The following is a 23,176-nucleotide window of genomic DNA, read 5'->3' on the forward strand; positions in this document are numbered from 1 at the left end:
TGGCAGATTGTGTTTCTTATTTGCATCAACTTGTATCCCCACCAATTAAGGCTTTTTAAACAGTTTGAAGAGAAAAAGTCCTGAGAATTTGTAATATATCAAGATCAATTCACACCACTTATGGGTCATATTGCTATATAGCATAAAAAACAACATAAAGTAAAACATGTTGGCACAGCAAAAAAAAAAAAGTTTAATGACCTATTCTAAGTGAAAACTTTCTTCTTGTTTAGACTTTTCAATAACCTCAAGGTCTTTTTCACTTGGGAAAGCAGGCACAAAAATTGTGCTACAGGAGAATGCATACTGCATAACAATCCAGTACAAGTTTGAAAGCCACTCAGCAGCCATAGGCTAGAGATTTCTAATGTCACAGATTTAATTCTGTATGCTATATTAATGCAAAGAAAATCTAGGCCCCATACCATGCATATCAATGCTTGGAATTTCTCCTGCACATGAACAATAAGTTATCTACACCTCAATCAAACAAAGGAAACAGATACAATGACTACAACATTTCAAGCATAGAAAAAAATCTACGTTAAGAGCAAGGTTTAGGTGGCTATGATCAGTAGTTTGCCCTTAGTAACAGCTTAACCATCACTAGTTCTGAAAATTAGATGACTTACTGGGTTTTCAGACTTGGAAAATTAAATGACTCCAAACCTCAGTGGAACTCTGAGTAACACTTTGCACATTTATTACAGGTTCAGGAACTGAACAAGTCACCTGCCTTGTATTAGGCAGCCAGAAGCCTTCAGCAGTAGTTCAATTCCTAGCGCTGGCCAGTAGGACACATTGTCTTATGTGACAGGAAAGATGGTAAAAAATATTGGATGTAATAGCAAGTTGTGGCTTGACCATAATGAGCTGGTCACCTATCCATGCCTATCAAAATCCTTCAGTTTTCAACCACACGAAGATGGATAAGGAATTGAAGCAGCTTTTCAAACAAGACTGAAATTGCTCTAATTTGTTTCTTACCTACTGTATTCCTGTTGCCTCCCCCCACTTGCCACCATGTACCTGTAAAGATGAACTCACTATCATTGCCGTTGCCTTTGCTGTGACTTCTGCATAGCAAGACACAATCAAGGGCTCTAATTAATCTATTCGAGTTTAGCTAATCCTTTCATTGGATCTTCGTGACAGCTTCTACCCCATTGAATTCGTGTGTGGAGAGCAAGTTCTTTTCATTAGTATATAAAAGGAGGGATGGTATTGGTTTACTGGTCAAAGGATAATTCTTCCAGAACAAGCTCAGTCTTTTGTGTCTTACATGGACTGAGGAAAACTGCTTTATGCCACCAACAGAATGTGGGGTTTTTTTGTTTGTTTTTCAGTTTAAAGAAATAAAAAAATCCACACATTTGAAATCAAAGTCACTTCTTACTCTTAGCCACAGGTTTGTTACAGTCAGCTCAGTGGAGTGAATAAGTCTAAGTTATCCTCAAAATTTGTTTTGGCTAGAAGCCTGCCTTATGTATTGGGCACATCCGCCTCCTTTCTCATCAGGGCTAGAGACATCAGTTACATGGCAGTTCCAGCATATTCCACTCCCTCCCCACCTCCCTGCTGCAATTCACAACAGTGCTGGACAAAATATTTTCAAAAACCACCAGGTAAACGAATGCTATTCCTGGAGAGAACAGCAACCTGTGACTTCCTAAAACTGTGAAGGGAGAAGAGAAACTCTTTCATTGATTACTAAGAGCAAGTTAATAAAAGTTATAGAGGACTGGTTAATGGCTTCAGGTAGGTTAGCCCGACTTTTAGCCAGACTTTCCGTCTATCGGAATCAAAAAGTAACATAGCACATTTTAAGCAACACATTAGATGCCTAACTAAAAGATTTAGATCAGAAATTGTTACTTGTGCTTCAGAAGTGATTTACCATTACAGACATGCAGCTGCAGGGAAGCAGTTAATTGTGTGCACATAGGGAGGTGCGTAGGGAACATCTAAAAGCCCAAACTAAAGTATGCGTCGGTACGTTAAGTAATGTGTAAGTACTTGAACATGTAGGAGATTTAACACTATTTTAATACTCTTTCCATGGGAAAGATTACAGGGATGGAGAGGGAAGCCAGTCATTTATAGAGCCTGAAATTTACAAATTAGAAATTAATAATCAAGAGAAAGGGTACAACTTCTCACAGGAGCACAGTAGGTGAATCGACAAGGTACCTTTGCAAATTATCAGAAGAGTTCTGACATGACCCAAGTTGCTCACAAACGAATTCTCAATCTAGATATCAAACAGTTGGATAAGAGAAAGAAACAAGAAACAGCCCGAACATTTACAAGACCAAGCAATTTCTTTACTCCAACATCTTCCTTATGTATTATTTTATCATGAATCCAGAATTTCCTGTTTGATAACCCCTCTCATTTCTAGAGCATAGCAATATTCCTGAACCTACCTAGCAATGCAGTTTGTACTGACAGACTACATGCTTTTCTTGACAGCTCAGTTCTGGTGGCAACAAGAAGTCAAGTAAGAATCAAAACCTGATTGTGTTCAGCCACATTTTAAATGATTTTAAATGCTGGTGTGGCCCGTAACGTATTAAGACTCCCTTAGAAATTTAAACTTGCAATTCAGTCCCACATACATTTTTGCAGATAGGAGTAACAGGTTGCTTCTACAAGGCTGATGCGCTTATGAGTCGTTCTCCTACCTGCAGCAGGCTTAACTTGTACAGCTACTCAGGCAATGAATTACTGTTACTCAAAGGTATAATCTCAACTTCAGGATGAACACTCAGTAGACTAAATACTTCAGGCTTTATTTTTTCCTTTCCTTCCACGTGTTGCAAAAAGCTAATGCAAAGAGCACTTTCTCCTAATACTACATTTTAGATTCATTATCAAGCAGCTCAGGTCTCTTCCTTCAGTACTTATCAGCACCACATGACCAGCTATTCTCATTAGCAAGCTCATCAGGTAATAAAATTAACACAGTACTACCTTCCTTGAAGAGCAAAGAAAAAAAAACCAAAAATGAAACATTGGGTCTTGCATTCTGATAGAGTCATATCAAACTACAAAGCCCAGTGTCAAAAGAACTACAGGTACATCAAAACCCTCAAGTTCTTGCACAGCATCCATCACCCCCACCAGGATTTTACTGACAAGGAGGGAGTGGGAGAAACAATGGAAGTGTTAATCAGGGTAAAAAAATCCGTGTTTTTTAAGTCTTCTAGCCCAGAAAACAATGAAACAGGGCTTCACAATTCACTAAGTCTGTCTCTAAGACCACATACTTGGTAAAATAAACTTATTTCCTGGAACTCCTACAACATCTAGATTAGCTCAAATACATGCAACTTTACTGCTGAGCAGCAGTTTAACAGTGTTTTGTAGTTCACGAAACCGTAGAAACTGCAGATTCCCAAGCTGAACCGCAATGTCTCATCATTTGCTCCTATTCATGATTTAAGGTTCTTAGAAGAGAATTTCTGCTAGTAGATACTGCAGCTACTCATTGGACAATCGTGGAAGACCTATGCCTAGAATAAAGCTTATACACAGTGGACAAATCCTGCACCTCACATAGTTATTCTAGCTGCTGCAGGAGTTGCCTAAATGCTACTAACATCACCCTCTGCATTCGAATATGGCAGCTTACCAGTCAGGAACATAAGAATGTTTTAACATGGGAGAAAAAAGGAGTAAAGATATTGGATAATTCTATCAATATAAAGCTGACTCTGCTGTTAGAAATTCACTCTGATTAAAATCAGTGACTTCAACATACACAAAAGCATCGGTTACAAATGCCTTTGCTCTAGGAGGAAGACTTATGGCACTCTTTCTGCTGTAACCATGCAAGAGTCTCAAATTCAATTATTCATGCTGCGATTTATAACGGAAAAGAAATTCAGCCTTTAAGTTCCAAGCAGACAAAGATTGAGCTTTATTTTGGTGGTGGTCCTGAAGAACATACTCACATTTATTAGCTTGCCAAAATCTGTGTAACAAAACACCTGCACAGTTATCTAGCTAAGGATTTACTATTCATCCAGGTCAAAGATTTCACCATTTATCTTCAGCAAGTTGAGTTTCCTTTCACTTGCCTGGACATGAATATAACCAAGAAACAAAAGGTTTTGTGGGGATTTGACAAGCAGAGTTAAAGCTGCTATTGTGAGTTCTAATTTTGATTTCACATACATGCTCTTTAGGCTTAACAACAGTACAAGCCTGCAGATAGCAGTTTATTACTCAAATTTCTCTGTGAGGTCAACTATGGCAGTAAAGCCACCACAGCTCCATAATCCAAATGGCCATTCTTTTCTTACTGAAGTATTGTATTTACTAGCAGTTACATTTCTAACGCAGAATCTGAATTAAAAGATTATTACATATCCTTTTAATTAATCATTTCCCTCAATTTACCTAGCAAGAGAAAGATACTAAGAGAATAATCTTCACAGTCTAAAATATAAGAGCCAGAACATGTTTGCAGAAGTTCTTGACCATTTTTTTTTTCTAAGGGAACTTCTGACATGTAATTTAACCTGTAACACCTTAAGGCACTATCTTTCTTTGAAGTCTGCACAATACAAGATCTGTTCAGACTTGCAGAGGAAGCTCTTAGCTGTAGTAGCCACAGTTCTGGCCACTGTGAATGATAACACAGAGGGAGTTTAAAAAGAGATTCTGCGACACCTGATGGATAAACAACCCTTTGTTTTCCTCCTAAGGGACAGCACTAGCTTATATTACAGTAATAACATGAAACATAACTCTAAGAGACCCACTAAATCCAGTTACCACTCCCCAAATGAATGTTCTGCTTATACAGAAAGTCTACGGGTCAATAAATTTTCTCTTAGAATACAGTTACTATGATCTGCCTGGAGCTAAAGGGCTACTTTAAAAAAAAAAACAAAAAACAAAAATGTAAGCACGAGAAGCTTGGCATAACTACCTTCAGAATATGTAAAACTTTAAGCAAGTATGTCTGTTAAAAATACTGCACCACAAGAAATAAAGGTGAGCTCTTTCCTAAAGAGGATTGAATTTTTCTGCTTGTACTGTGCACTAAATCGATATGAAATTTTACTGCTTTAAACTGAACTAATTATATCTTTTTAACACATGATTGTCTGCAAAGATTATCTTTCACAGCAGTTTCTATAAATCTTCCAAAGCAGTGAAAATAAAGGCAGTATTTGCAGCAATAGATCTTTCTTTAGGCCAGCTGACATAGTCCAACCACAGACAGCTTTCAGACTCAGAGTCTCTTTACTGAATTAATTCCCAAAAGATTGTTTAACTTCCATTCATCCCCAAACTGCAACTATTTGCCCATAAAGATCTCTCCCTATAAACCTGAGAACAACCCAGGGAACAACTTCTCCCTCCTTTCCTGGAAGCAGAGACAAGATCTATAGAAGCACTCACCCACGGATTTTGGCAGGTCGAGTGACCTGCCATGCAGCACCTGCTACTGCAGCATGAAAGACTGAATTGGCAAACAAGGGGAGTAGAAGGGCAGGCTATACAAACACCTGAACTGCTGATCAGAGTTTCTAGAAACAGGAAAAAATGGGAAGGAATCATCCCTAGCAAGCCCCAGTGGGGCTGCAAGGCAGCAGGAAGAAGCTTACACAGCAACAGTTTTCAACCTCCCAGGAGTTACGGGTTCTCGCCTCTCTTTTTTAACAACTAAGGGGAAAGCACCAAGCAAATACACACCGAAGTTATTCCCCCGGGAACGGGTGGTATTGGAGCCTGACAAAACCTTTCTGTATCTGATTCCTGACCCAGAGAAGAGGACAGAAAGTGCAAAAGCCCAGCTGGGCATCCAGTCAACTTCCCTGCTATCCCAGATGTTGCTCCCTTTCTCCATCCTTGGCTTTAAGAGGGGGAAGACTGAGAACTCTTCAGGACATGAAGAAACTTTAAGCAGGCAGTACAAGGAACAGACTTAGTCCTTGAAACTCAAAATAGCTCATTCTCATTTTCTACAAAGCGTTCCATCTTCAAAAATGATTGTTGCCACTCTGCTTTAAATGAGCACTGCCAGCCTCGCACTCACCTGTAGGCGAGGAAAACAACATGGATGGCTCTCACCACTTCTCAAAACCCTTACACCTCTATGGTCTGTTAGTCTTACAAGACAAAGAATGGGCTTCGGTGTAGTATATTTTACTGGATGGGACACACAGAAAGCAAAATAATCACATCAAGCTCTACTGCCCTTCTCATAAACATTTCAAAGTCAAAATTGAAGAGACCTGAGAAGCTAAGTACTTTTATGCCTGTCCTAATGAACACAAATTTCCAGAGCTCCACATCATGCTGCATGCATTTGCAAAAATTTCCTTAAATAGCAACTTAACAGGTTAGGTACTACCTTTATATGCTGCCATCCAGAGGCAGCATCTTAAAAAGCATCTATGTTTAGATTTGGCAAGTACATCTCCTGGTAAACAGTGCAAGCAAAGAGCACTGAAGACAGAATGTAAAGTACCAGGTGGTCTTCTAGCCCACTTTGCCTCCAAGCTCATGAACTGACAGATGCCAAATACCACATTTCCCTCGTCAGCAGGCAGCACGGCACCTGCATGAACCTTTGAACAGACAGCATTAACAAAGAAACACCCTAAACAAAGTAACTCTAGTTGGCTTTCCAGTTTTGGAACAAGGGGCCTTGGGGATGGACAAGTTTTATATCACCTCTGTAGGCCATCTACACTTCACTACTGCTCATTTCAGTTCTAAATGCTGAATTCAGAATGCAAGCTGTCCTCTAGCTTTTATACAGACCATAACCCAACTCCTTAAACAAGTACACAGCAAATTAGAGGAATGGTTTGTTTTAAGCATGCCTCCATTTTTGCCTGTCCAGTTTCACATTTCTGCAACTAACACTAGCACTGAGACACAAGCATTAAGTACCTGACATTCAGTCAGTGGCCGTATACAGTAAGCCACTTTGCTTTTCAGGAAGTCTCAGTTTTACTTGAATTTTACACACAAGCCTCTAATCACTAGCCTCTTGAGGCTTCCTGATTTTTTCCAGCTGCAAATAAGAAGTGCCATATGGTACTCATTACAGGTTAAGATTTACTAGTCATTTAGGACCTTTCCCAAGTGACAGGTGTTAGATGTTGCCACTTTCTATAACCATGTCCAAATGTAACACAAACCTAGACCTAACTGTCAGCTAGGCTTGTAAGCCTCAGAAATGCTTGCAAGCCAAGTATTACACAGTCATAACCCCAGTCATTCCAGCAGTCTGTTTTTAATCCTTTCCTGGTTAAGGAAATGGAATAAAGATACAGGCTCCAGACTAATTCCCCAGAAAATGTCCTGTTCCTCACCTTCATCCATACAAAACGCAACAGAGGAAGCATCAATTCCCGAGTCCTGTTAATGGATGTCAGTCATTTGTCACTGACAACTGCACCTTCACGTATCAAGTGCGTGAAGCAGACCACACAAGAACAGAAATCCACTTCTTCCTCTGAGAAAGGACAGACAAAATAGAACAGCATTTCAGATTAATCCAACTCCGCTGTGGTCTATTTGGAACTACCGAAAGCACTAAATTAATACCAAAGATTAAGCAAGTATACATGCTAAAAAGAATAGAGGCTGTGCACAGTGATATTGCATTGAGATGTTATCTGAAGAAGTACACACCCTCTTAACTGTCAGAACAAGACCTAATTCACTTAAGGCTTGGTGGGTGTCTGGGGGATTTTTCTGTGGTGGAGGTGATTATCAACTCCATTCTCCTTCAGTTCTTGGACCAAGTATCATAGCTCCAAGGTTCTTCTAGTTAAAGCTTTTTTTACCATTCCTTTATGCCTGTGGCATACTGTGTGCACATTTTGATACCTGAGGATGGGCGCTTCCTCTGTATCGCTCAACACTAAACAAAACAAGCTACTCTCCAGCCTCAAGTAATCAAAGCTGAAAAAGTAAGTGGCACTGAAGAGGGCAAAGTTAAACAAGGAAGCAATGAAGACAAAGCAAGTGTCCTAACCCTGCAAGTAAGAGGCTCTTCCAAAAGAATAGAGCATCAGGACCTGATGAGTTGGGAAACCCCTTCTTTTATCCGCATGGATTCAGAAATCCCTAAAGCTGATAAAAGTTGGATATTTAGTGTGAGCTCTCAGATGCCTGTTCAGGAACTCACATGCTTAACTTCAGCAGATAAAGAGTAGCCCTCAGTGTTAGCCTCTCGAGTTCACTTACTAGTGTACTGGCTATATGCTAGCAATAGCTCAGGGGTTCCTCAGAGCACTTGTAACTTCAAGTGTCAGGCTTCATAGCAAGGTGCACCTTGCAATCTTATAGTGATGTCGAGGATCACAACAGTAATTTCCCACAGACTATTTCACAGGGGCAAAGCAAAAGAGGGCCTGAACATATTTTATTGCCTTTAAAATACTGGAAAAGACTGTTGCAGGCTATCATTCTATCTAGTACACACGTATCTTGGAATTAGATGCTCAAACTTGATTAGAAGAAATAGATTTCATACCCTTATGCCCGAGAAATTACATCTAGAGACTATACATTACATTACCCTGAGAATCATTACCTTTGGTTTGCACTCATCATCACTAAACAGAAAGCATGCCCTGGGAATTAAGTTGCACTTGTCAGAGACTTGCTATGTTAAAAAAAATTTTGAACCCATGCCAGAGAACTAGCTAAAAGGACCATGGATAAGATCTTTACAAGAAAGCATTGAAAAATCAACAAGTTTTTTTAAGTATTAACATTGTATCAGTAGTAGAAAAGGTAAAATAAATCTGATCAGTGGTAGAAGAAGGGGTTGCAGAGAGAAAAGAAATGCACTTTATATTTTTGTTTCAAGCAGAAGCTGATGTCTAAGCCTTTATAATATTTTTTCTGTATTTTGTCTCCACTACCCCCCATACCATAAAAAGATTTTTAAGAAACTGTCACAATGGAGTATTCCTCCTGAGAGGTTCAGTAACAAACACATTTCAGTAGAATAAGTATATATGTACCAGATAGTGCTTTAGTAAAGTCACAAATTACAAATTTGTAACCCAAATATTCCTTTTTCAAAATAGTTAGAGAGATACCATCCACTTAAAACTTGCAAGCAAAGTGTCACTTTCAATGGATGGTGTGTAAATAGTTGAATACTATTTGTTTTGGGAAGGAAATCTTCAGCAGTAGCATTAAGCTTCTCCTTGCTTTGACACACATAAATTTAGTTATTGCTTTCTCCAGCAATTGATTTTATTCACAGTCACTCTCTGGAGGTTACTCAGTAGCAGGTTAACAATATCTAACCTGAAGTATCTCATTAAGGTGATTCTCTGACCACAGCTGAGGATGTCAGCAGTCTTCCTCACAACATTGCACTAAAATACCATCAGTTTAAAAGAAGTGGGAGTAGGCAAGGACAGAGTACACATGGTTCCAACACCCTATCACAATAATTGAAGTGAGGAGATCCACTCATAAGAACTAGCACTCAAGTATTATTAAAACTCAAGGTGCAGTTCAGTCTGAAGCTTGGCAGGAGTAAGAAACAGCCCCCAGCATTTGTACACATTCCAAAACAGAAAGTCACTTTCTCTAAGGGAAAGTATTCCCTGGGGCACCTTGGTTTGGGGAGTATACCAACTCCCACAAGTGCTATTTGGAGCTGAACATATGCCAAGAAAATAGCCTGCTGCAAGTTTGTGATATATGCTCTGCATCCTGCAGTAACCAGTAGGTTCATTACAAGTACTTAATATGGAGCGTTTCCACAGAGTTTTAACCGTATTCCTACAGCAAGCAACGTTTGGAATAGAAGATACCATTGCAATGTCCTTTTAGACTGCAGCTATCAGAACTGTCTTCCAAGTTCTGTATTCTTCTGCCTTAAGCAAGAGGTCACCTCATCTAGCCTCCAGAGCAGGAGGACTTTTCTTGCAAGTCTTAGTCTTTCTGTGATTCTATAATAAATGACAAGCTTGGAATTTTCACACTTTTTAATTTTGTTCTCTACGTTCAAGTAAAAGTATTCAGAGAATTAAATGTAACAATGGTTTTGTGGTGGGTTAACTTTGGCTGGACTCCAGGTGCCCACCAAAGCCACTCTATCACTCCCCCTCCTCAACTGGACAGAGCAGAGAAAAATATAACAAAAAGCTCGTGGGTCAAGGTAAGGACAAAGAGAGATCACTCACCAATTACCTTCACAGGCAAAACAGACTCAGCTTGGGGAAATTATTTTATTACCCAAAGTCAGAGTAGGATAATGAGAAATAAGAACAAATCTAAAAACACCTTCCCCCCACCCCTCCCTCCTTGCCAGGCACAACTTTACTCCCGAAATTCTCCACCTCCTCCCCCGAGCAGTGCAGGGGTATGAGGCATGAGGGTTACGGTCAGTTCATCACACACTGTTTCTGCTGTTCCTTCCTCCTCACACTCTTCCCCCGCTCCAGCATGGTGTTCCTTCTACAGGAGACAGTCCTCCACAAACCTCTCCAACATGGGTCCTTTCTCTGGAGTGCTGTCCTTCAGGAACAGACTGCTCCAGCGTGGGACCCTGCGGGGTCACAAGTCCTGCCAGCAAACCTGGTCCAGCCTGGGCTCCTCTCTCCATGGGGCCATAGGTCCTGCCAGGAGCCAGCTCCAGCACGGGCTGCCCATGGGGTACGGCCTCCTTCGGGCATCCCCTGCTCCGGCATGGGGCCCTCCCCGGGCACAGGTGGAAATCTGCTCCCACGTGGAGCTCCACAGCCGCAGGGGCACAGCCGGCCTCACCCTGGGCTTCACTAGGGGCTGCAGGGGAATCTCTGCTCCAGCACCTGGTCCTCCTTCTGCACTGACCCTGGTGTCCACAGAGTTTTTGCTCTCACATATTCTCACTCCTCTCTCTCAGCCACTGTTGCACAGCAGGTTTCTCCCCATGCCCCTTAACTATGTTATCCCAGAGGTGCTGCCACCATCACTGATGGGCTCAGCCTTGGCCAGTGGTGGGTCCCTCTTGGGGCCGGCTGGCACTGGCTCTCAGACATCGGGGAAGCTTCTGGCAGCTTCTCACAGAATCCACCCCTGCAGCCCCCCCACTACCAAAACCTTGCTATGCAATCCCAATACAGTTTTCTATGCTTACTCTTTCCAGTCAAGCATTGGAGAAGATAGTAAAGTTACTAAAAGGCTCCAGCTCCGCAAAGCTGAATGGAATACAGAATCAGTACTGAAAGAACTACCAAGATACAACTGTAGCTCACATTGCTGATATCAATTACGTCAAACATTTGATCAGTTATCTGTTACCACAGTATGAAACATGAAGTAAAATGCTCGGTCTGAAGCAGAGCGCCAAAAAAAATAGAGAAATTTGTCCGAAGATTACAGCACTTTGAATATACACATCGGTTTGGACAGGAGTTTTCTTCTCCCAGGAGACAGCATGACAGGATTCCGAGGTGAGTAACTGAAGCTTCTTAGGCAGCGTATTTATGATGACCAACGGAAACTGCTGTTCAGGTGCAGCAAAATCTTGCTTGACTGGAGAATACTTTTCCAGACTTCATTATCAGTTTGTAATGATTAGCATTCAGAAATTCATCTTTACACTTTAAACATCGACCGTCTGTATTTGTCCTGTGAACCCTTTTAGCAACAGGTGAAAAATTTTAAATAATCTTTATTTAAAAGAAAACATACTCTTTTCTGCTATCAAGGCAAAAGAGTCACTGAAAAGCTTACAATGAAGTTTAGGACAATACATTCACAGTGATCCATCATCTCATTGATGTTAAACACATTTGCTTAGTCTGGCTGTTTAAAAAGAAAAAAAATAAAGTAGTACTATTTCTGTCACTGCCATGACTGACTGTGCTGTTCCTCCACAATTGCTTCTGTAGTGTATCAGCAGTTTAAGGTCCTTTAAAGAGATCTGTTTGATTAACAGTATGCTGATGTTCTAAAAATACACATTTTCTGAGCATGACTAGACTTGTCAACAAGGCATTTTCTCATTCAAGCCTAAAGTTAAGGAATTTTCTAGGTTCACTTAGGATACAAAAATTCATACGTTAGACATAGATGCTTTAACGTGTTGTTACTACTATTGCTTTAAGAGCTTGAAAGCTTTTAAAACAGAAAAGATACTGTCAGGATTTTTGTGCACATGCACACATGCGTGGAGGAGTGCCACCAATGCTATTGCCGAGAAGTTTCCACAAGCATCCTGGATCAGAAACTGAATGACACTACATATACATTTTCCTTTCAGTCAAAAACACAAAAAACCCCCACCCACACTAATATCAACTTTTGTATTGATGTTTTCACTGTTTGCCTGGGGCAGACTCTGGGCACAGGCTTCTAGAGGTTTTGATGGCACTACTTCCCCCATTAAGAAAGGGCCAAATGAATATTGGAAGTTAAGCTGACTACCAAAACAACAACAACAAAAAAAAGCCCAAAACACTCGAGTCTTGCAACTTTTCTCATCCTCTTCAGATTTTCTCCTTGTTGTTTTAAATATTTAATGATTTAAGAATTAAAAAACGTAATGTTTTTTCAGAAACTTACACGGTTTCACTCATGTCTGACTACGGAGTGACTGGATGAAGAGAGGAGTGAAATCCAATATAAATTCTCGTTTTTCAGTCCAGTGAAGAAGCCCCCTTTTCCTTATGAATACTTTTGCCCTTTAAGGTTGAATGTACAAGAGAAGTGTTCTTAAACTAATTCAGAATAAGTATTTTCTCTGATTAAGTCAATCCATATTGTCTGAATGACAGCTAGAAGTTACTTTGTCTTTCAGAAACAATGGCTTCTGCTGTCATTCTGTATAACAGGTTGGTTCAAAGTAAGTTGACTCCAGAAAAAAATCACTGCCCCATAAAAAGGATTATTTTAAAAAGATTTTTAAACTGAGTTCATAAGCTCCTTCACCCAAACATGGTTTTGCAGTGGCATTTCTTGTCAGGAATCAAATTTTCTGGGAGCTGAAGACTTGTCTAGCCTTGCCTGCAGGTCATGTTAGTTTTCATTGCTTTAAGTAAAGCCATTTAATTATGGTTTTTAATAACTGCTACTTGAATTCAAGGTGTAGAAAGAGTGCAGTTCATTGCCCAGGGTGGTCATTTTCTTCCCCTCTATCGGACACCTGCAGGATTTAAGCGCATAAAGAGAAAGCTTTGCTTCTGAAGAATCAATGCTGTATTTAGTAGATGCAGATGGATGCCACATAGTCTCTTCTTTGTGAGTTGTCAATATATTTCTTCCTTAATGAAGGAAGATTATGCTCCATTGCTAACAAGGTGAAACAAAAAGTGTTGATTTAATGGCTGCTTAAGATGGACAGCTTTATGTAATTAATAACTAATGCTTGTTATATTTTCACCCAAAATGTAGGAGTTAGAGGCTAGGAACCAGAATGGACAGTAATAAAATTAACTATTCTGAATATACTGTAAACTTTGACATTTTTCAGAGTACTGAAGAAATACCAAGAAGTCCAGTATATATCATTGAAATCATCACTCAATTTCCCTAGCTTGATTAAAAAAAATATAGGGAAAGGACAAGTATATGACTACCAGGAAAACAACAAAGAAACGTGTTTAGGGTAGAGGCAAAATATATGGACTCAGAACATTTTTCAACACATGGAGATGAGAAATACTGCCAGAAAGCATTTAATATAAAGTTAATTTGTTTAGCAACAGGTAGTTATTAAAATAGTAGGACCTGTACATCCACAGTTGAATGAAAAAATGCATCTGGCACTGGTCTTTAGTAGTCCTGGATTCAAAGTCACCATTTCTGCATCACACTTTGTATTAGTACACAAATTAAGACACATAGGAGACAGCCTTCTAGATTAAGACAGAAAAGTAAAAAATGCCTACTATAAGAACAACATGAAGGAGTTGATAACATGGGGAAAAAAGACTGACAGCTATAGCATCATGGACAAGCAAAAAAACCCAGCACCCTTCTCAAAAGAGTCTCAGAAGCTCTTAAGCAGGCAAAGTAACAGAGTAGAAAGAGATTTCCTTTTCCCAGATCAGAAGTTGGGAATAAAACCCAGGCAACCGGTTATTCTGAACACCTTACTAATGACTCGAAGCATCACGCAAAACCCATCATTGTTATCAAGTGCTCAGGGATTTTTCTTAAGTTTTAAGTTGCAAGAGAAACTCAGTTATCCTGTTTCCTCTTGTTCACAGAAGCATACAAACTCTACTATATTAAATATAACATACCAATACATATTACCAGTGCACTTGCTTACGTGTAAGAATCCTAATTTTTATTTGAGAATGTGCTACAAGATGAACAGAAAACTTTCACAGCCACATAACTACCAATTATAAACAGCATATGGGTAACTTGTGTTATAATACAAAATACAACATCTGACACCATCTGCAAGCTTCTGCCCTTCTGCTCAATGCTGACAACCCTCTAAGGTACTTGTCAAGTTCCTGAAAGACTAAGTAGAAACAGGAGTCTGTCAAAAAACTAAAAACTCACAGCCTTTCTCTCAGTGCAAATGTTAAGTTGCTTCACTATCACTGTGGCTGCCAAATAAAGCTAAGTTTTATGTTTAACACATTAAGGTTCTTATATTTTTGTCTAGCCCAGCAATGACACAAAAAAAGGCAGTTAGTGGAACCAAAATTAATCTAGAAAGGAAAGTCTGTGTAGTTCTGCTTAATGTTCTATATAAAAGTACTGAAAAGATATTATAACTTATGTAACTTGACAGCAGTAACTCCTAAAACACTCCAAGCTGAAGGACCTCTACAAAGCTTTACCTTTATCATGAACCACTCTATAGTCTCAGGCTCTTAAATGAAGCTATTCCAGTAGAGCTCTGTTGATTACTTGCCATGGTGCTCAAGTGAGTCTGTGAAGCAATCGGCCACGTTGTACCTTAACCTCACGCACAGAGGCCCATAGGGACCAGCTAGCCTTCAAGTTCCTCTACCAGAGCCAATGAGGCAATCTTACCTACCATAACTACACCTCCAAATGTAACACAAGGAGGTGGAAGATGCCACTATTACAGTAGAGAAAGAGATGAAAGTCTTAGTTTCATACCAGTGAGGCATTTTAGCACAAACCAAGGATTTCCTCCATGCTCACTGTTCCTTCTAGAGAAGGGGTGTCTACCACATACGTACACCTCAGCTGCAACTAAGGGTTGTATAAGTCTGGTTTCTAAAAGTACCCAAATTCTCTATGAAGCAGTACAGAATAAATACCTTTCTCTAAATTAGTGGTATGGTTTAAAACCAAGATTCACACTGATAACAACTGAAGTCAGTCCTAGAATAAATACATTTAATATATTTCAGCAGAAAATCCTGACAGATAGAGACACTGGCAAAAAAAAATTACTAGCCTGTTTTCAGCCAGGGAAGTGAAGAGAGCTTTGCTTATCTCGGGGAAAGTTAAGAGGAGGGAAAGCAGGGGTTTCAGCAGAGCGGCAGTAGCAAAGCTTATCTGGCATACAGTGGAGTCATATGAGACTACAGTAGGACAGTTTTGCAGGTCTAGCTATATGCCTCAATAAAAAGAATAATTTTGTAGATAATAAACTAGAACCATAAGTAAAATAGCTAAGTGCGTTGTACACTGATGCCTTTTACAGTGCCAGGAGAGAGACGAGACGGAAATTCAACTCTGACATTTTAATTCTCTGTAGAGATTAGGTAAAAGAAACAAAATACAGATGAGACTAAACTATTTTCCTTGCCCTCCAAATTGGAGGGGACAAAAACAGAAATCCAAAAACAGAGCTGCAATAACTAAGAGCCTTGAAGGCTATTGTCTTCAATTCAGCCGAAATCCACAGCTTTAGAGTTCTCCTCTTTCCGAGTAAAATACAGAAAGAGAATACACACATACGAAAATACAGAAAAATACACACTTCAGGTGGAAAAAAACCTCACTGTCAATATTGCCACTACAATTTTCTTTTTTTACATTATAACAAACTAATACATATACAAACACACACTGCATAAGACACCCTCCACAAAAGGGAAATACAAAATTAAAATTCTGAATGCTGTTGCGCTGACAGCTTAGGAGATGGCTTCTGGACTAGCAGCAACTAAAAAAACATTTAAGCAATTATGAACCTTCCAACTCACAACTACACAATTATGAATAATTTTTGACTACAGGATATGTAAGTTGTCTTAACAGAAAGTACATCTAGGAGCATGACTGTACTCTCACATAATTTTAGACTTGTAGGATAATTCAGGCTGGAAGGGGCCTCAGGCGGTTATTTAGTCCAGCTTCCCACTCAAATCATGGCAACAGATACGCAGACTTTGATATTGTGTGACTCATATATGAAAGTCTTTTCCAAGCAGACTAAAGATATGTCTATTAATACATTACAGTTTAGATATCATGCCTTTTAGAGGAAGAGAAACTAAAGCATTAACAAGTTTAAGCTAAAATGTTTCATTTGTGATATATCTTTTTAAATAAAATAATTATAAAATAAAAATTAAAATAACTGCTAACAGCAATTACCAAAAAAAGCAATTTTCTAACTACCCAATACCCATCTCTCCTAAAATTAAGATCACATCCCCCAGCTTTTGCTTTTTGCAGCTCCTCACAAGAAGTTCTCCAAGAAAGACTCAAGACAACTGCAAAGCAATTTTTTAAAAATAAACATTAGAAATATTTTTTAATAACAGGACCCTTTCCTCTTGAGCTCAGCTATGTCTATCCTGCTGATAATTTCACATTACACCGAAGCTTTTCCTCCACATACCACCTGCTTTGCAATTACATAACCGGGATGCTCAGCACATTTCCATTTTCAGAAGCTGCACTGTACCAGCGATACTTAATGAGGTTTAACTGCATGGCTAACCTTTCACAGGAGGGTAAAGGATGCTGCTTATGGATCCTTAAAACTGTCCCAGCGCTATATCACTTGAAGTTTTATTTTAGGTACTCTTGAGAAAAGATGGTTTACAGCCCAGAAAAGTCTGCAGCCAACATCAGAGCGCCAAACACTGCATATAGCAAGAATTTAAGAGCATCCCAGTGGTTTTAAACATTACTGAGCCCATACAGCCTTACAAAACAGATAAGCAAAAAGCATCTTCATTCAAAGCAATTTGTCTGGTATTATCATTACTGGCAGAGGCTGCTTTCCATTCAGTGTGCTTGCATAATACTATTCCTAGAATGTGTGAGAGTTATCTAGATATCTTGTTATGTGGTGATATCAGTGGAGAGTTTACACAATTGATGCAATTAGAGAAGGAAGCATTTTAGTCTAAGTGAATGAAAGGTAAAAATGCACAATACAACTTTGCTGTATGTGCAGAACAGATGTCTTACTGCACTTTGCCCCAGATAGAAAGTATATTAGATTTGTTGGGATGTTCTTACTGATTTCAGCTGTTTTGTAATACAGAAAAGTTTCCACATGTTCCAGTAAAACCAACAGCAGCTAATTGCATTACGTTAGGCACCGTCGCTTATTCATAGTAGAAAAAGATCGCTATGTAAATTTACATTTGCTGTTAAATAAATTAGGTAAGACTTTGTCCTAGGAAAATTTCCCATTCTACTTTAAAAAGGGTAAGTAGTTTAGATAATTGCTTTCCATGAGTAGATTCATTCATTTATGACCAGGAAAATTAAAGCCTAGAAGTTTCCACTGAACTATCAGCCTGTTTCCATGACACGGAAAAACTCAGTAAGATAATGATTTTGTATGCGTAGCCATGAAAGATCCTATTATGGTCCAAATGGCTCTCATATTAGGTTTCATTCAAGATTCCTTTGATTTGTTTGTATTTTAGTATGTGCCAGAGCACACCTTAAGATACAAGTCTAACTATGTATCTTTAACTAAGAGCCACGAAAGGTCAAAAGCAAAACATATGACAAATGACAAGTTGCAAGCGGGAGGGCTTGAGCCTTGATGTTATGAAATTGAGAGTCTTGTGCATGACTAATCAAGACACATCCACGGAATTTCAGGACGAAATACTTTTTGAATCCTAAAAGCCAGCATCCATTTCTTTCTGCTTTTACAGACCTAGCTTTCATAACTGGAAGAGCCACAGCCAGTTATGAAATGGGAAATAATAACAACCATCATCACCATGATAAAATAGTTAGGGCAAACAAGAGAAACACAGATGACCATCATTTATGGATTAACCACATTAATCAAATACATCATCATTAATGGCATGGTAGCATGTATTTATACACATGGTAACCTCTGAAAGGAAAGAAAAATCCCAACTAAGCTTAGAGAACTTTCATGAATAATACACTACTTTCTTAAACAGAAATGATACCCAGCTCAAGTGCCTGCCTTACCACATTTGAACAAGTGTTTTCATCCCTACACTTTCAGTCAAACTGGAGTTATAACAGAAGGCAAATAAAAAAAGACATCACTGAAGTTACTTCATTTTTAATAACTTTTGGGCTGACAAAGTCTATTTACACTCTAAAAATCTAGGCCTTAACTATGAGGGGAGTTTTTTCCAATATAAACCAAGAGACAGTCACTAACTTCAAACGAGTTTCATAGATTAGTCCAATTCAAGGATCCATTCTATGTTCTTTAATTGAATAGATTTCCCAGTGACAAGTTGTAATCACTTTTCCGTAACAGAGTGCGCGTATAAACCTGCTAGGAGAGGAAAAAAATCTGCTTATAGAAGAGCTAATTGGCTTATATACACATACATAGATTAAAAACACCAGGGCACTTCAGCAACAATATTGTCCCTTAACACACATAAGCACTCATATCCTCTGATGAAAGCATACAACAAATAAGCACCTTTTTTAATACTGTAACTTGAAATCACTGATGACACCATCTTCTACCTCATTCATTCTCCCACTCTAAAGACCATTCTCAGACTCACAGCTACTTTTACACTGTTCATCAGTAGTTGCACGCTTCATTCTACATCAAAAATGAGTCTGCACAAGAGTGCATAGCATGATCCATATACTACTCACCAAGTTTAAGATGATGGGCTATAGAAACCCAACAATAAAGTCCTAACAATTAATTTCACTGTTACTTGAGTATGAGATTTTGGCACATGTTTTTCTTTATAAATCGCTGGGATTTCCCTATGATGTCAACATTAGCAGATGACTATCAACTATAGTCTATCACCTTGTAACCAATCACGTAGCCATACACACTATTTGAACAGTCTGGAGCAAAGAAGGTACGATTTTTGCATTTGAAATGTGTATTATAAGGTTGAATAACAATTTCAGATATTATTTTAATAAGGACAGCAGAATGACTTGGACTCATCCCACCAGATTTATCCTGTTGGGGAAAGGGGAGGATTCTGACACAAAGCTCCAAAACAAAATTCACAGAAGAGACAGTGTGTACCAAGCATACTGCTACAGTGTTAATTCAACCCTTTCTGACAGTGAGAAATATAAAACGCTGATCCTCATTTGTAAGAGTCAGCATCATTTAGTGTTATCATCACAGGAGATGCAAGGACATCAGAACACCAAAGTACTGAGAAACCATTATGCATTTCTGACAAAATGTCAGTGGGACTTACATAGGTTGCAACAGAGGCATCTCTCTTTCCCCACCCCCACTAGCCTTTGGGTCTTCAGTTAATCTCATCTCACTGTGGGCTAGTAAATCCACAGGGGAGCTCATCCTAAAAGACAGTCTGTAGCACAAGGTGGTGTTGAGAACCAGGAACTCTACCACTGCCTTCTCTCCTTTCTTCATTTCTCCCAAGGCAGAGGACTACCTACTGCCCAGCAGTCCCCTTCCTGGACCCCACAGATTCCCACCGATCGCACACACAAAACTCTGCTTAGGGACTTTCCTAAATTTATGCACACAGACCTCTCCACCTTCAACCTCCACCTGCTAAAACAGTGAAGTCCTGTAAGGCAGGACTGACCAGATACTTCTTTTGGGGATGAAAATTACGGGGGTTAGTACTTAAGAGCCACAGAAACAGTACTACAGATAGTGTGGAGGCAAGCGATTCTCCAAATCAGTAAGCACTGGTGGCACACTAGTATCACTTGCACTTGGATACACACCTGGGCATGGTAAGAAGGAGGAGTAGAAGAGGAAAGAAGTGTATTATGGCTGGTCTCATGCTTTTTGGAAGGGCAGATGAAAGGTCTACAAAGTTTCACTGTAAAGGAATGCACTGCAAAGGAGAGTTCAAGACAAATAAGATTTGTCAGCTCTAACTACAAAATGGGGGGGGGGGGGGGGGAAGTAGTAGAAAGGTATTCTACACCTATTACCATAACTTACTATGATTTTTCAACTAGAGAACAATCCTAAGGAACAGAAATCTGGATTCATTTTCCCTTCCAAGCAAACTTTAAAAAAGTTAACAGCCAGAGGAATGGACTGTAAAAATCTCAAATTAACCCACGTTAAAGTATAAGCCTTTTAGCAAGCTTCACTTGTTAAGAGCTGAAGGTCCCAGTCAAGCACCTCAAAATGGTAAGTTAGTGATCACCCCCCCTCCTCTCAGTTTCAAGGCCCTGGCACTCCACGGAAGCTGGGATAGCATCTCTCTCCCAAAGAGAAAACAAAATTTTTCTCCAGGCCACCTACTGTGCACCCTCTGCAGCACTGCACGCACCTACCATCTCCACTAGCATCTCAACTGGGGTTTTAAGAAAGCAGAAATACAACCCTCAGGAAAACCAAGCCACAGTCCGAGGTGTAGCTCTTCAGCATGCCTGCAAGCCTCCAAGTCCCTACCACGTCCAGGTGTGGCTTACAGATGCAGGCGAAGGCTCACTGGGGAGAGCTCAGACACCTCTTCACAAAGGTCCTTGGGGGGGGGGTCCCTCCTTTGTCCTGAAGGAACATCGGGTTCAGAGCACACACAAAGCTCGCCCGGGCTTCCCTCACACTCCCTCCTGCCTCCCCGCAGCCGCCGACGAACCCAGACATGCCAAGGGCGCGCGGGTCCCGCGGAGAGCCGGCCCGACGCCGGCAGCGCCGAGAAGCCGCTGCTCCGGGAGCGGCCGCCCGGGAGCCCTCGGCCCCTGCGGGCAGCGAGAGACCCTCCCGCGCGCGGCCCAGCCTCGCGCCGCCGACGGGCTCCTGTCAGGGGCCGCGGCCCGCTACGGCCCCCTCAGCCCCAGCGCAGCCACGGGGGAGCCCACCCTCAGCCCCCTCCCCATTTTTGAAGGGGCTCGAAAGCTTCCCCCCGAGACTCTGCACCGCCGCCGCGCCCGGCGGGGACAGCGGCGCTGGGCAGCGCCCGAGGAGAACAAGGAGGGCGCCCCGCACTCACCGCCGCCGCCGCCTCCTCCGGCCCCCAGCACCCCAGCAGCAGCACCAGGCAGGCGGCAGCCAGGCTATGGCTCCACCACCGCGGCTCCATCCTGCCCGCTCAGGAGCTCCGGGGCCGGCCCTGTGGCGCGGGCATAGCTCGGCGGGGCAGCGCGGCTCCCTCCAGGCGGCTCCCGCCGACCGCCCCGATGCCAGCGCCCGCCCCTCTGCCGCACTCGCCCGCTTCTCTCGGCTCAAGTCCTCCCGGGACTACTTGCCCCGCAGTATTCATCCGCACCCCGGGCGGCCAGTGGCGGAGTGTGCGCGCGCGCGCGTGTCTGCGCGTGTGGTGCTCGGGGAAGGGCGCGCTGCCGCCCCGCTCTGAGGGAGCTGTGATTCCCCGCCGCCACCCTTCCCCCTGGGCGCCGGGCTTTTGTCGGCTCGAAGGGCGGGCGCCTGCCTCTCCCCGCCCCGCACCTCCACCGGGCGGGCAGCCGCTGGACCCCGGACTATTTTCTCCAGCGGAAGTACCTCGATGTGTGAGGGCAGGGGGAGAGCTGTTGGCAGTGCTGGCTAGCACCTCAGGAAGGGCGGGCGGCGGGGCGTGGGGCTGAGAGGGGCGTCCGCCCGCCGCGGCTCGCCCGGTTCAGTCCCGTCCCGCCCCGTCCGGCTCCGCTCAGGTGCGACGCCTCGGCGAAGACCGCGCAAACTTTCTGCCCGGGCACGCTCTGGCACGGCGCGCAGCGGAGCGGGGAGCGGAAGGCGGCGGGCGGGCGCTCTGAGGGGGCCGGGGCACCGCGGGGCAGTGGCGGGAAGCGAGGGGTGACCGACCCCGAACGGGCAGCGCCGGCGAGGCGAGCCCGGCCGCTCCCCCAGGGCGAGGCGCCCTTGGCCCTCCGTCGTAGCGCGGGGAAGGAGCCGGTGAAGCGGCCCCCGCCGTGCCCGGCCCGCGGCCGCGCAGGGGGCCTGCCCGCCCGGAGTGACGGCGGCGGGCCCTCCTCTTCCTCCGGCGGCGCGGAGCCGGCGCGGGCGCAGCGGCGCGTAACCAGGCTGCGTCCTCTCCGCCTTCCCTGCAGGCTGCCTGAAGCATGGCCGCGGGGCGCGCAGGGTGAGTGCCGAGGGGCGGCGGCCCCCTCCCCGCCGTGCCCCCCGGCCCCGCCGGTGACTGTCCGTTTGCCTCCCTGCAGGGCGCTGGTGCTGGTGCTCCTCTGCCTGGGCGCGGAGCCGGCGAGTGGGGTAAGTGTGCAGGACCCGGCCGCGCCTGTGCCTCTCTGGAGGTGGAGGTGCCTAGTTAAACCTGCCGCGGTTTGGGCATCTTTCGGTCAGCAAACAGACACCCTCCCGCCCCTCTCCGAGAGATGCGGGGATTTTTTTTTTTTCTTATTTTTTTTTTAATTTGCCGTACACCTCCGCGCCGAAGTTCCTTTGTGCCTTTCGTCTGCTCGACTTTACATAGTTTTTGCAAAGTACGCTGGGTTGAAAGACCATCTGTATTCAGTGTAACACCTTTCTGCGTCTTTAAGGATGATCAGTATCTCTCTGCAACTGGCTGCCTTTCATTCTTTCTTACCCTTTTCTCAAAGCTTTCTGTTAAAAGCTGACCCTTTACATCCTTGCTCGCAAGGGATTCAGCGCAGAACACCTCTTAACTAAGTAAAAGGGATGTGAGAAATTAAAGGATTAAGCTGTTAAGTGTTGTACCAAGGTTCATGACGATGAATTAGTAAATGTGTTTTAAGTTCCAAGTTGGCATACAGAAGCAATGACTTTATGATCTGTCAATCTGACAATTTTATGACATAAACACCGATTTTTTGCTTGTTGTTCCTAATTAATGTTTCAACAGATTAGTATGGGATCGTAGGCTTTTTAAATGTTCGTAATTTTTCTTTTTTT

General features: G+C 42.3%; 1 protein-coding gene across 1 annotated transcript in view; it reads right to left on the reverse strand.

The window, feature by feature from the left end:
* The window catches only part of COL4A5 (collagen type IV alpha 5 chain), a gene marked incomplete at both ends in the record, with an annotated part of 81,759 nt that extends 60,367 nt beyond the window's left edge, over window positions 1–21,392 (reverse strand). Inside the window, one exon of the mRNA XM_082004216.1 lies at window positions 21,303–21,392. Coding sequence (XP_081860342.1) covers window positions 21,303–21,392 — 90 coding nt within the window. The remainder of the gene's footprint in view (window positions 1–21,302) is intronic.
* Between the last annotated feature and the right edge of the window lie 1,784 nt (window positions 21,393–23,176).

This window comes from Phaethon aethereus (genome assembly GCF_964289735.1).
Source record: "Phaethon aethereus genome assembly, chromosome: 10".
Taxonomy (NCBI): Eukaryota; Metazoa; Chordata; class Aves; order Phaethontiformes; family Phaethontidae; genus Phaethon; species Phaethon aethereus.